At 40.3% G+C, this 14235-nt stretch overlaps 1 protein-coding gene and 1 pseudogene across 1 annotated transcript; one reads left to right on the forward strand and one right to left on the reverse strand.

The window, feature by feature from the left end:
• The first annotated feature begins 952 nt into the window (after positions 1 to 952).
• LOC147416911 (uncharacterized) lies at positions 953 to 2170 on the forward strand (annotated as a pseudogene).
• A 131-nt stretch (positions 2171 to 2301) lies between these two features.
• On the reverse strand, positions 2302 to 3084 carry LOC147416912 (uncharacterized). The gene is made up of 3 exons (XM_086507967.1): positions 3036 to 3084; positions 2760 to 2961; positions 2302 to 2584 (listed from the first exon to the last, which is right to left on the reverse strand). The coding sequence occupies exons 1-3, from the start codon at positions 3082 to 3084 to the stop codon at positions 2302 to 2304; spliced, it is 534 nt and encodes a 177-aa protein (XP_086364093.1).
• Positions 3085 to 14235: the final 11151 nt, after the last annotated feature.

Below are 14235 nucleotides of genomic sequence, written 5' to 3' on the forward strand. Positions count from 1 at the left end.
CTAGCATCCAAGACAACAGATGATTGCTTTAATAATCTCTAGGCAAGGACTTTCATACCATGGGCATTGCTCATCTTTGCCTCTTTAAGGGAGAAATTACACTTAACACTCGGAAGCATGGCCATTGCCATGTCTGTCGGAGCAGCAGATTCGTATAAATAAGCTTGTGGCCATGCTCTGGTCCATAAATGGTTATGTTCCTAATCATTCTTGACTGCAGGCTCACTCAAGATGGGTTGTTGGGGTTCTAAATCGTCTGAAACACTGAAATGCTGTACTGATCCTGAATTTTGAAGACACTAAAATATATAAAAATATTAACCAATTTTTAGAATGTGAGATTCTTAATTTTGAAGACGCTAAAATATTTTATATTTTTTTAATAAAATTATGTCCAATCCATCAACACAATTTTGATTGAAATTACTTTGACCCAATCAAATGTGTCAACTATGAATTTGGTCCGTCTAAAAGTAAAAGAGTACCTTGAGAATGGGCAAGATTTTTGAGAGAGCTGCGGTCTGCACAAGACATAAGATGATTCATTTATAGTTAATGCTAAAAAAAACCTAGGTTAAGTGTGATCCCACCTAAAATTTTGAGATTTACCTCTAAATTTTAGATTTGAGGGTAAGATTAAAACCTACAAATTTTGGAGAAATGTAGTGTAATTTAGTGTGAAAACCTTCAAATTTAGTCATAGTAGGGGCACCTACTGCAAGAAATTCAAAAAACCATGAGCACCAACTTGGGCCACGACCTACCCTCTAGAACAAAAGAACAGGCCGTAGGGGGATGCTTCAGAGGTGCTCATAGAATATAATAAGGGCTCTAACAAGAGCGAGAGAGTGCTTTGAGGTGGGGTTGATAATATCCACAAGGGGGTGCACCAACAACATCCCCCTAGGATTTTTTGTACTCTGAATGAGGCGCAATCCTTTGGGGCTCAAGCATGCTAGTACCTGATGCTTGTGGCGGCCACTCAACCTACCTGCCGGTCCCCACCTTGTCTGCCAACTTTGTCAACACCTCCTACAGCAGGGTCAGCCACCCCTCCACCCCCACATCCCATGTCACATCCTCCGCGAGTCCCACCATGTGCTCTACCGCAAGCCTCACGAACATATCCTCTACATCCAAACATCTCATCTCAGAAAATATAGCCCCACCTTGTTAGCGTATATATACCTAATCAGCTCCCTATGATTCCTCGCCACCCTCTTCGCCTGCACATTCCGCCAAAACTCAGCACGCCTAAGCTCATCCTCAGGCGTACTGAACGCAAAGCACAAAAGCTCCAAGTCATTGTGGACGACCGATATCATTTCATATAATCTAATCATCCAATTCAAAAGTGCTACTAAGAGTTAGAAAGGCTACAAAAGAGTAGGCGAGCTGGACGAGCTGTCACCGCCTCGGTCCAAGCTATCCACCATGCTCGGCCCCTTGCACTGCCAACCCACTATGCGACGTGGTTGTTGGCACCACCACAACATTCCTTGGCATAAAACAACAAGTTGCGGACCAAGCTTGTGAAAGGCCTGCTCTTGGTACTACAGCCAAGCCTGCTCGTGCTTCTGTAATTGCAACATATGTTAACAAAAGCGATGTTGCAAACCTCACCGTTGAGAGTACCATACCTCCGGGCACTGCACCACGTGTCACAAACCCTGAAGAAGATGATGTTGCAAATCTTGTACGAGAATTAGATCGCATCGCTCACCCCTTAGCAAATGCAGAAGCTGCTACAACTCTTCTTGCCGAGACCATTGATGCATCCCCTGCAGTTGAAGAGTGCTTCCATCAATGCAGTTGTGACTGACGGCACCTCTATGACCAAGATAACTGTCAGGCTTGCTGCCGTCGAAGTGGGTTATCGCACCACCTGCAGACAAGCCTATTGTTGCTAGAGTTGCTGCCATCCCTCTAGGATTAAAAGCTCCTACAGTCAAGAAAGACTACCCTTGTTGCCGTAGTTGCTACTGATGTATCCATCATAGCAACCAAATCTGACATCGCAAAGCCCACAACCATCAAAACTAATGGCACCCACGACCCTGAAGACATTGGTGTAGACCTCAAAGCAACCAAAAATGGTGCCGCTATCCCTACAAAAGAAGTTATTGCAGCCAAAGATGTTGCTACAATCAATGCTAGGTCCCCGCTCTGAGAAGCTGAAAGAAAGAAGTAGAGCAAAAGGGTGGAGAACTTGCCAGCTGGGCCAAGTACACACAAACAACGAGAGAATTAAATAGAGCTTGAGAGAGGAGCATCTGGGTGCAGTGGGCTACAAGGGGCTGATCACACCACAAGAGAGTTGATGTCAACGAGGTTGTAAAAAAGGCGGAGGAAGGAAACCGTATTATGGATGGAACCGAGGGCGATGCTCGGTGCAGGAAAAGGCGAGTAGAACTCTGTCTTCTTCACAAACGAGAAGGCCTCGGGAAAGGCCTCTGGTGGATAAGGGGTAGCAAAGCTATGAGAGGAGGGTGGATGAGGAGGCCAAGGAGAATGCAGACGACGGCCAAGTGTAGTTGCTGGAGGTGGAGATGCTGTTGGGACTTTTGAGCAGAGTTGTGTATCGCTGCCGTACCAAACGTAGAGTGGAGTTCGTGTATTATTCCCCCCCTGTTTATACGACTTCCACTAGATGGTTTCGAGGGGCTCTTACCCTTCCCCATGCGTGTGCCCGAGAAAGGGCCATCGATGAGGAGGATTGAGAGGTAAGATGATGTGCGGTGAAGCAATAAGAGGTAAACCTGGAGGCTGGAGCATGTTCTGTGAGACCATTGGGACAGGTAAGCAACTGGGCCAACTGGACGCAACAGAGGGCTATGAGGGATGCTCGTTCCACTGCAGGAGAAAGCCCACCAATACGAGAATAAGCAGCGAGGAAGTACACCACCAGCTCCTGCTCTCTGCTTGCGATTGCTTCCAATCGAGGAGTCGTGGAAGGAGCTTCTTATGCAGTGTATTCATATCAGAGTGCCTTCAAGAGATGTTGAATGTGCAGGCGCTGGGCAACAGAGATTAACCTCCAGTGATGACGAGAGCGAGAGAGTAGGACCCCTGACGGTTCTCCATAGATGTTAACCACCACCCCAGCTAGATGCCTGGAGGACCGCGCGCCGGCGTGCGGTCCTTGCTGCAATTATTTCCATCAAAAAATTGTGTCTCAGTTTAATATTGATCTAGTACATACTGGTTCGCTTTTATAAAATACTAGTAATAATACTTTAAAGATGCCAGATTCCCTCAATTCGTATCATGTAGTTTGCATATGTAATTCCCCCTTGTCCTTTGTATGCAGGTTGCATGCCCATCCTCCTCAGACTGCGCATGCACCTCTTTCCCCTTCTCTTTGCCATCCTCCTCGGCTTTTATAGAGGCTACACTTCCCCTAAGCCCCAGGTCTTCCTCCTCACAACACACACACACACACACACAGGGCCGTAAAACCTCTTGCAAACTATTCAAGCTATACTCAACCACTTTGACCTACATTGCATGTAGCTATGCCAGAATTTACAACTTCATGATCATGGGAAAACACACACACACACACACACACACAAAGAACCTACTATGTAGTCTCCGAGAGAGAGAGAGAGAGAGAGAGAGAGAGGGAGAGAGAGATGTGGTTAGCATGCAAACAAGCGTCGTTTGCAACCGAGAGACAAGGTTAAAGGTTGTCCATTCAACAATGCTACTATTTTCCGAGCTCTTTGAATCTGTTCTAATTTGCTTTGTAATTTCTTTTTTTTAAAACGTATGTGGCATACTCTTAAACAAATTCAATACATAGGCATATTCTCCTTCCCTTTGCCCACCTTCTTCCATTCTCCCTCATCTTTTTGCTTCCTCCCACTTCTCCTACTCTTGTTGTCGTACATGTTCCATGTCTTTCCTATCACACAATCTTGCAAGGCTTTATGGCACAAAATCCTTGATATTGGGGGGAGGGAGAGAGAGAGAGAGAGAGAGAGAGAGAGAGATGTGTTAATTGCATCAATTGTAGTGATGAACACACATGCAAGCAAGCAAGCGAGCGAGAATAAGAGAGCGATAGAGCATCTCCAATGTAGTTAGATGTATAGCGAGGGATCAATATAGGCAATATTGGTTGCCTACGAAAAGAACAATCACCATGCACACCAGTAGTTGCACACGAGAGAGAGAGAGAGAGAGAGAGAGAGAGAGAGAGAGAGAGAGAGAGAGAGAGAGAGATGTTAATTGCATCAATTGTAGTGATGAGCACACATGCAAGCGAGCAAGAATAAGAGAGAGATAGAGCATCTCCAACGTAGTTAGATGTATAGCGAGGGATCAATATAGGAAATATTGGTTGCCTACAAAAAGAACAATCACCATGCACACCAGTAGTTGCACAACGAGAGAGAGAGAGAGAGAGAGAGAGAGAGAGACTATACGCCACCTGTTTGTCTTGCTTACCTCACATTGACCTTGCTCCTTTTGAGTGATAAAAGCATCATCAGCATATTCACAGTTTTAAGGATTTGTTTAAAATTGTAGCGACATATTGTGTCGTTTTCAATTTCAAAAATGCCAGGTGAGGGCAAGAACAAAAGGAGAAATTCCATCCCAAAATAGAGAAAAACAGTGTAAAAAATGGAAAAAATAACATAATGCTTTGAAATTTCCTCTTGGTAAGTTCAAGAAAAGGAATTTTGTATGTTTGGAAAAATAGTATTTTTTTATCACTCCATTGGACCACACAACTGCACCGTGAGCAATTTTGTCAAGTTTTGGAAAAAAAAAGTTCAGCATTGTTGATACTGGACCGCACACCGGCATGTGGTCCTTGGTGTAGGAGGTGATGCCGGGAATACAACCCAAAATCACGCTAGACCACCCACAGGTTTCAGAGACCCACATTAACGCTGCCATTGTCATGTGCTTTGTACAACTTCCCCATCGCTCTCCTCTTTCCCTCCTCGTCCTACAGCCTATGCTGTGTTGCTTGCCGGGCACAAGAGGTAGTATGAAGCCCTCTTTCCACATGCAATTCCTCTCCCTTCTAGTTTGCATTGTAGGAATCCAACCCCAATTATCCCACCATTCCAAAGTGTCGAAACTCTCGCCCAAAGTGAGTTGTGCACCCAACTCCTACCGCACCATTGCAAGGCCTTCCTTGAGCCCTTGGATGAAGCATGTCACCCGCACTCTTTGTCACCCAACTATACACACCCGCGCATCATGCTACCTACCAATATCACCACCCAAGTGGCTTATATTTGTTGGCACCTCTCGATTCTAGCAATTGCTACTAGAAACTAACTTATACACAAAATTTTTGCTCTGCTAGAAATGAGCCTCACAAATAAATTTGGCAATAAAAAAATGTCCACTTGAGGTGTGCAATCAAACTATGCATTCTTGCCATGGTTGTCATCATTGATGCCAATTTATTTGAATTTTATACATATTTACTCCATGATTTCATGAGTCTATTTGAACTCATTCGGGTATTTCAAATTTGTAGTAGTGTCTATTTATCCGTAGGACCTTAGGCATTTGGCCTCAAAGATGGATGTAATCCCCTCGCTTTATATTGCAACCCCATGTTGGAGACCTTCCTTTATGGGCGGTCCATCCATGCCATTACACTTGGTCCTATAACCACATGGGCTACATGTGTGATGCCAATAATCTAGGCCCACTGCCATTGTCTCCCATTTTCCTAGTGAGGGGCCCATCCTGCATACCCCAACGTGGACCCCACCTGCTTGTGATCTCTCATTCACAATCCATGCCTCACCAACCCGTTGACCCTGGTCCGCCTTAACACATGTAGACCAATTCTTTATGCGTATTGGCACACCACAAAAATCTACTAAAACACACACACATACACACACTTAGGCCCATGTCACACTAGGACATGTGGCCACACCACTTTTCTGAAGGTGGCCAAGAAAATATAGTCACACTGGGTCATTACTTAAACAATGCCCACTTTTTTCAATGAATTGCTTATAGCCAAGTGGTAGAGCATCCACGTTTCATGCTGACGAGTAGAGTTCAAGACCTGTAGTTTTCTTTCATGCACTCACTTTTTGCAATTGGCCACTTCGCTCACAAGCTGACTGGCCTCTCTTGCTCGGGTTTTAGTTCGCTTGAGAAATCTCGCTCGGGCTATGGTAACACTTATTTTACTTAATACTATAGTATCTTCACTAAGTTAATTAGTGTTCAATAGTTGGGTGTAGCAAACTATACCATTATGGTAGAAGATGGAACATGATCCCTTTTCTATCACATGTTTACCTTGAATCCCATCTCTTGACTACTATTTCCGGGGGGATCCAAGGGGTGCGGCTACAACTATCTATGCCCCTTTGGCAGGGGTGTTCAGAGGCAGCATCCTCAAAGGTCGAAGATATATGCATTTTGGGATATGATTTTGTATGTATTTTTAGTCAAAATTGGAGGATATTCACCATGTGATTAGGAGTGTCTTGATACTCACTTTTTTATGAAGCATTGACCACATTGCCTTTGTGGTAAAAAAGAAGCACTTTGCTTTATCAAGATTACTCCATGAACATACCTTTCTTCTTTAGCACAAAGAATTCTTCTTTAACCACCATGAATCAATTCAAGAACCAGTTATCAACTTGTAAGAGATTACGGTATAGCAAAATAAGAAAAATCTTCTTTTACACAAAAATTTCATTATAGATATGGGAGAAAATTCCATGGCTTTAAAAAAATGGGTCTGAAGACCCTCAAAAAGAGTGTGCCACAAGATGCGCAAAACTACCAAACAAGGGTTCTTGTTTTTGACAGTCTTGCATGCCCTTGTGGCCACTCTTTTTGATGGTCGTAGGGCCCTGGCACGGTCTTGGGACCAATTTTTTTCTTCTTTAGCACAAAAAAATTCTTCTTTAACCACCATGAATAAATTCGAAAACCATTCACCAGCTTGTAAGAGATTACACTATAGCAACAAAAAGAAAATCATCTTCTCCACAATAAATGCATGATAGATATGGGAGCCAAGTTTTTGGCTTTTAGAAAAAAAAGGGTGCTAAGACCATGCTAGGGACCTAGGGACCCTCAACTAGAGTGGATACAAGGGTACACAAAACTGTCAAACAGGAACCCCTATTCGGTCAAATGGCGCTTCCTTGTGGACCCTCTTTTTGAGTGCCCCTAGGGACTTAGCATGGCCCTAGGGCCCTTTTTTTTTCTAGAATTCATGGACAAAATCAATGAACACTTGAAGCCACAGTCATGCTTATGAAGACCATTTGAAACTCATACCTCAAGAAGTATATGCTAGAAGAGCTTGAAAATGCAGCATACACAAGATTGGGATACTTCAAGTCACCCCTAAGGTCTTTGGAATGCCCAAGAATGCTAAATTTCGGGATTACTTATCAAAATATTGAATCTTACCTTATCATAGCACAAGTTTTTGCTTTCTTGTTTTCAAAGAGTACATAATTGGGTAGAACTTCACCTCAAGGTTACTTATGAGAAGATTAGTTCATTAATTCATTTTATCTTCCTATGTGCCAAATTTCAATCCTGTTAGATTCCACCAACTTGTAAGAGACCTACAATATATAGACCAACTCGTAGATCTCTCTCTCAATCTCTCTCCTGCTCTCTAAGAAGGAATCAAGTACTAACAAAAGGAAATTCTTCTTTAACACAAGAAGATTCTCTTTGATATGTAATCAGGCAACATAATCATATTATATATGTTAAGTTTTGGATGGCACAAGTGCATGGTGGGAATGTTGTCAAGGTTTATTCCTTAGATATCATTTAGAGATTGGACTCTACTCTAGTATACCTTTTTATGTACAAAATAGCCAAAGCAAGAAGCAATTTACACTTGAAATGTTCCAAATCTAATTTAGGTTATTGACAAACTCAGAATATGGTAGAGATAGGGTGATCTTGCACAAGAACAAAAACAATAGAGTCCAAATTGCTTCTCATTAATATTGATCAAGATATGTTCATAAAGACTATACAAATGGAAATATAGTCATAGTTATTGCATCCATTCCATGACATAGTGTAGTCATTATAACCTATTACGTAAAACTATCTCTGATGGGGGTGTTACTTGTTAGGAAAGAATGTTTTGATTAGGGAAAGCTTGTTTATTTCCCTGCTAAGGATCCCTCCATGTTAGCATAATGGTTATTATGCTGGGAGCTGCATTGAATTATACAACGAAATAGCTTGAGGAGAGATTTTGGCCCGCCAGAAGTGAGTCATGTTATGCCAACAGCTTGAGCCATTGTCGCAAATGAGTTCTACCTTTGCAAGCTATATAATAAACACACTTTCTAATTATATTCTCTACAAATTTTCAAGTTTTTTCATCTAACTTGGACTAAAGAATGCTAAAAGATACATTATGATGAGACTACCCACCTCCAGTAAGCATAGATTTGAAGAACCTACCTACAAGATATTAAAAAGTAGCCTATTTTGGAGCAAAAGTGGTGTTTAATATCTATTATGTCAAAGATTAGAAGGTTATGAAAACTTTACAATGTAATCCAAGGAGATAGATACTGCATGTTTATGTGTGTGTGTGTGTGTGGTGTGTGTGTTGTGTGAGAGAGAGAGAGAGAGAGAGAGAGAAGAGAGAGAGAGAGAGAGAGAGAGAGAGAAGAGAGAGAGAGAGAGAGAGAGTGTATGCTAGGTATACACAGACACACACATGAGATTTTGATGAAACATGGTTCAAAATTTGAATTGAACATTTTAAAAGGGAGAAAAGAGATATTAAAAAAACTAGAGTGTATAGGATATCGCTTACATTATCCCAATAGGCATGCCTTCCCTCTCACAACATATTGAAGAAACGTTAAGAGACTTCTTAAAGTAGGATGGGAGTGGCAATCGTATGGATACAAATGCTATCTATTCAACGGTTGACATTGGTATCAACATGTAGCACAGCATTGTTGTCATGATCTTTGGTCACCCAGGTGTGACACTTTTGACGCAAAGTCTATGGGCAAGCAAATATACACATGTGTGGTGTGTAGACTCTATGCAGGGTACATGGTTTGTGATATTGTTGAAAACTATGGCTGTTAGACTTCAAGATGCAATGGAGGAAGGCAACGGAAGGGAGAAGAGGGAGGTAGGGGAGAGCGAGAGAGTTAGGGGAGCTTGGAAAAAAGAGGGAGAGGGAGAGGGAGAGGTAGGGGAGAGCAGAGGGGAGAGAGAGAGAGAGGGAGAGAAGAGGAGAGAGGTAGGGGAGAGAGAAAGAAGAGGAGATGGAGAGAAAGAGGTAGGAGAGAGGAGAGGGAGAGAGTTACTTTTTTGGAGGGAAAAGAAAATTTCAAAAATTGGCCTTCTAGTGGGTGTAAGTCAGAAAAAGGTCAAGAAATGCTTTTTTGACATGTATATAGGTTGAGAGGAGCTTTTAAGTAAAAAATATGTGAAAATCAGATTTTTGAAAAAGAAAACATTCTTTAGCTTGGGTTTATGCACATGTTTGATGATGTGGCATGGGAAAGGTATAGAAGTAGGTAGTTAATGCCACAACACCTTTTTCCCTTCACTTTCAAAGAGCTAGAGAGAGAAAGGGACCTCTACAAGGACCACAACCTACATAGCCCTAAAAAATGCCTAGAGAATCCTTGAAGTAAGCCTATTGAATGCACTTGTCCCCCAAAGTCTACACAAAACTAGCCTTAATCCCTTCAAATTAGGGATCCTTACAAGGCCCATGCAAAGTTTATATATTTCCTAATGTTACAAAATTGTTTCCTCTGCCGAATTGAAAGATGTTCATACAATTATAAAACAATCTATTCTAGATAAATATATGTACCAATGTTTGGTGCACAATTTTGATGTGGATGGAAATTTCATTGTCAATTTTGAGGACTTACAAAACTTGGTGAGAAATGTAGAAAAGGAGAAGAAAAGACCTTGGTATATATGAGCACACTAGCCAATTAGTCTCTAATAGAGCCTCTAGCTCCTAATGTGGATGAAGGGAAAGAAAATGATGATGATAAGTAAGATCAAAGACAAGGGAACTAGGGTGGGGAATTCTAATAAAAAGGGTGAAGATGACAAAAAAACCCCTCCATCTCCTCTCGCTCTAGGTTTGGCAACATGAGACAATCAGGCCAGCCACAGACAAGGTGAAGCTTAGGGTGCTAGGGACCAGTCTGATAATCAAGGATGGAATCAAGGGAATCAAAACCAAGAGTATTAGATAGTGACTACATTGGATCAATTAACACCAAGCTAGTAGTAGAGCAAGGCACTCACCAAGTTTGATAAAGGTAAGGCTGTGTTGATTGAATTTGATCTAGAGGAGGAATCAAACTATTGTACTCAATGCCTTAGTCTAAATAAAATCTTATGTCAGGAAGAGAAGGCCCTCCAGATCTTGAACTTCCTACATGATGATGATACATATTTGGATATGAAGAGGTTTTGGATGTTGCATGTGGGAGCAAAGACAATGATAGAGCAATCAAAGATAATCAATTATAGAAAACAAAGAATCAATGTGCAGTCTACCTCCACACCCCAATACCATCCAAGTACTGGTGGATAGGGCTCTAAAGTTACACTAACTAGAGATGATATGCTGGTGAACTCTCACGCTAAACAATACACTAAAATAAATGTTCAAAGCCTTGGTATACAATTAGAGATGTTAGGCGATCAACCTTTGTACAAACGTATGAAGTATATCACATTGGAGATGCAGACACTATTGAAAAAAATGTAGATTTCCAAGTGGTTGTTGGACCAGAAAGAGAAGATTGCTAGATAATAATGTGTCTAGTAGTAAAGGCCCCAAGACTAGGGTAAGCCTCTGCAAAGAGGAAACTACATATAAAAGTTTGTTCCATCTGCTTTGTATCTTGTATAAAATGATGATGTAAGAGAACCAAATTGTGATGAATTTCATCAAAGTAATGCTTGATTCTTTAGTGCTCATGTCTATTTTGTGGATGAAAGGCAATGAGCTTCCTAGGCTCTTCCTTGGCCTATACCCCAAATATAATGAACCAAATGATCAACAAAGGTACATCAAGATAGTAGACTAGATCTGAGATTGATACGAGCAAAGTAAAGCTCTCTAAATTGCATGGAAAAATGTACTCAATGACACAAAATAGAAGATGACGGTCTTAGAGTTAAAGGGAAATTTTATCAATAAGTTAGAGGTATGATGACACAATGGAGGAGGACGATTAGCATGTTGAGAAAGTGTACAAATGAGATAAGTGCATTTGAGACCTTAGGCACATGTGTCTAGACCTTTCTACTTATCCTCTAAATTTGGTGTAGTTTGGAGCATGGTAGGTTGGTGAACTATCATGATTTGCTTGCCGATGTGATCATTAGCTTTTTTTGTATGAAATAAACCTAAGTGTGTTGATTAGAGTAGATAGGTAATGAGTGTGTTTTCCAAGAGATTGACACACTCTTGTGTGCCTCCATGCACTAGTTGTTGTTAGTTGCTGTCCCACAAATTGACAATTATGTATGAGGTTCTTGCTATGTTTGCAATAAGATAGAGTGAGACTTGACATTCTAGTCAAACAATTTTCCTATTAATAAAATCCCAAACTTACATTATATCCCATGTTTAATTAGCTTATAATCTAATAGATGTATGGAAGGTAGTCCTTCCATGATATCCTCACTAGGAGCCTAAGGTTTAGCTTTATTTCCCCATTTTTCTATAGTATCTATGTTTCCCACTACCACATATATTGGTCCCCTAGAATCCATGTAGGATCCTCATTGTTTATTGGTTCGGACTTCCTATTCAAACTATATCTCATGGTGACGTGTCCTTACACAAGGTTTTTCTTCTACATCTATATAGATACATGCCCTACGATCATTGAGATTCAAATAAATCAAGATAGAACAATACCTCAAGGGTGAGTTTGAGCATACAATCTCAAAACATGTCCACAAAGATATAAAAGACCTTGTGCTGGTATTTGACTATGTGTACTCGGCAATTTGTCTCCCTAGTTCACACTCTCTTGCGTTGATGCTCTACTGAAGTTTTCACCAATCATGTCGATATTTTCTAGCACTCTTCCAGATCTCAAGTTTATTAATATTTTCACTGACTATCCAATTAGCGCAACACACCTGTGACTATGGCTCCTCTTGGTCAAAGAATCTTCCTCAAGAGTAATCACTCTGCCCAATCTCAAGCAAAATAAGAAGGTAGAAAACCGTGCTTAAAATCACAAAATACTACAAAAAATTGACATAAAATGAAGAAGCTTTCTCTTGTGAGCGCATAATTATTCTTGAAATCTCAATGCTACATTGTACAAGGGAGATAAGAGCAAAAGAAGTAAGAGGGAAGGCCTAGTGACAACAAGAATCATACGCTCACTTTCATTCTATCCAAAATGTAGGTTTTTTAAAATACAAAAAAATTGACTTTTATACCTTAGCCAAGGTTTAAAAATAAAGGCTTTAACTCAAATTTAGTGCAATGTAGGGCTAGAAATCACATCTAAACAATAGATAATGACAATCTAGAAGCTTGTGGTGCCAATTACCAGTCATACATTTCCAAATGAATAGACCAAATTACAAATTTCTGACTCGATGGGATTTGCATTCACTAATCAAGGTAATAATACAACAATTGGGCTCAAACTAATAGGAAATAGTGTATCTGTTAGCTTGATAGGTTTTTGTAGTGCTACAACACGTGCTTTAGGTTCTTTGCTATTTACTCCAATATTTGCCACTTTCCATGTTGAGTGTACAATTCGAACCAATGGTGGTTGCTTCTCCCTTTGTCTCCACATCATGTTGATGTTTTTTTATTCTTTTTTGTATTCTCTTTGAGGTTGTTGTGTTGTCGACTTTTGTTTCTTGGGTATGCATGCTTACATGGTCCTCCCTAGCATGCATATACTTGTAAGTTGTGGTTGACCTTGCGGGTGTAGTACTGTAGGCTCCTCAAACCATTGCTTGTGAGGGAAATCACCTTGAGAAAATGGTCCCATCTTAAATCCTTGTGGACTCTTTACTGTGAAGAAATTACCTCCCAATATAATATTGCAATGTACACCTTGATCCAAGGTTTTTCAGCAATAATCTTCTCCCTAAGCTTGAAGTCTAGTATCACATAGAATTGGTGGTGATAAGGTGCTCCATCCACACTAACACCTATATAGTATCTCTATCCAATGTTTGTAAAATGGAATCCTCTTCTACCTCATCTATACCATCATAAAATGCTACTTCATCCTCAAGTTCTTGCTGAGAAAATTTATTAACGGAGATATATTTGTGTATCTTTAATACATGAATTTTCTTTTTCATTTTCACTCTCTTGTTGGCTGGGATTTCTCTCTAGGATCTGTTTTCACTTACTATGGACACCATTTAAATTAGGTTTATATTATAACCCTCTTTATTGCAACATTTAGTAGGAGTGGACATTCAAAGTCATTGCCATAATTTGAGTCCCTTCAAATTGTTCACATAAATGCGTAGGATATTGGCTTTGGAATATATGCCTCGTCCTTTACCTCTTGATCAAGATTTAATATTCTTTCTTTGAACATCATCTTATGAATCCACACATCCCAAATATGTGATTTTGCATTCAACCATGATGGTAACTTTGTCTTTGTAGTTGATACTTGGTTAAATTACTCAATACGGCTTTCGACTCATTGTCTAAAAGAATATGTGTTTTTGGATTCAACCATGATGGTAACTTTGTCTCTGTAGTTGATACTTGGTTAAATTACTCAATACGGCTTTCGACTCATAGTCTAAAAGAATATGTGATTTTGCATTCAACCATGATGGTAACTTTGTCTCTGTAGTTGATACTTGGTTAAAATCTTCAATAGGGGTTTGACACATCTCTAAAAGAATGATATTCTAAGCTTATTTTTTGTGATATGTAGTTGATACTTGGTTAAAATCTTCAATAGGGGTTTGACACATCTCTAAAAGAATGATCTTCTAAGCTTATTTTTGTGATATATCTTGCTTGCTTGAGGTATATGTAATTATAAGCCTAGCCTTGAATCACTTGCAATTGTGTATAATTGATCTTCCAAATATGAAATCATAATTGGACTTATTTCCAAAACCCACAATACAGAGGTATGTTGGTAGTTAATACCATAGGACATGACACAATAACTCTACTCTACCAAATCCATTGGCTTCTCTACATGTCCATTTGCAAACTGCATTCTTATT

Source organism: Adiantum capillus-veneris, unplaced genomic scaffold (genome assembly GCF_014529385.1).
Source record: "Adiantum capillus-veneris isolate H3 unplaced genomic scaffold, ASM1452938v2 Hic_scaffold_373, whole genome shotgun sequence".
Classification (NCBI taxonomy): Eukaryota; Viridiplantae; Streptophyta; class Polypodiopsida; order Polypodiales; family Pteridaceae; genus Adiantum; species Adiantum capillus-veneris.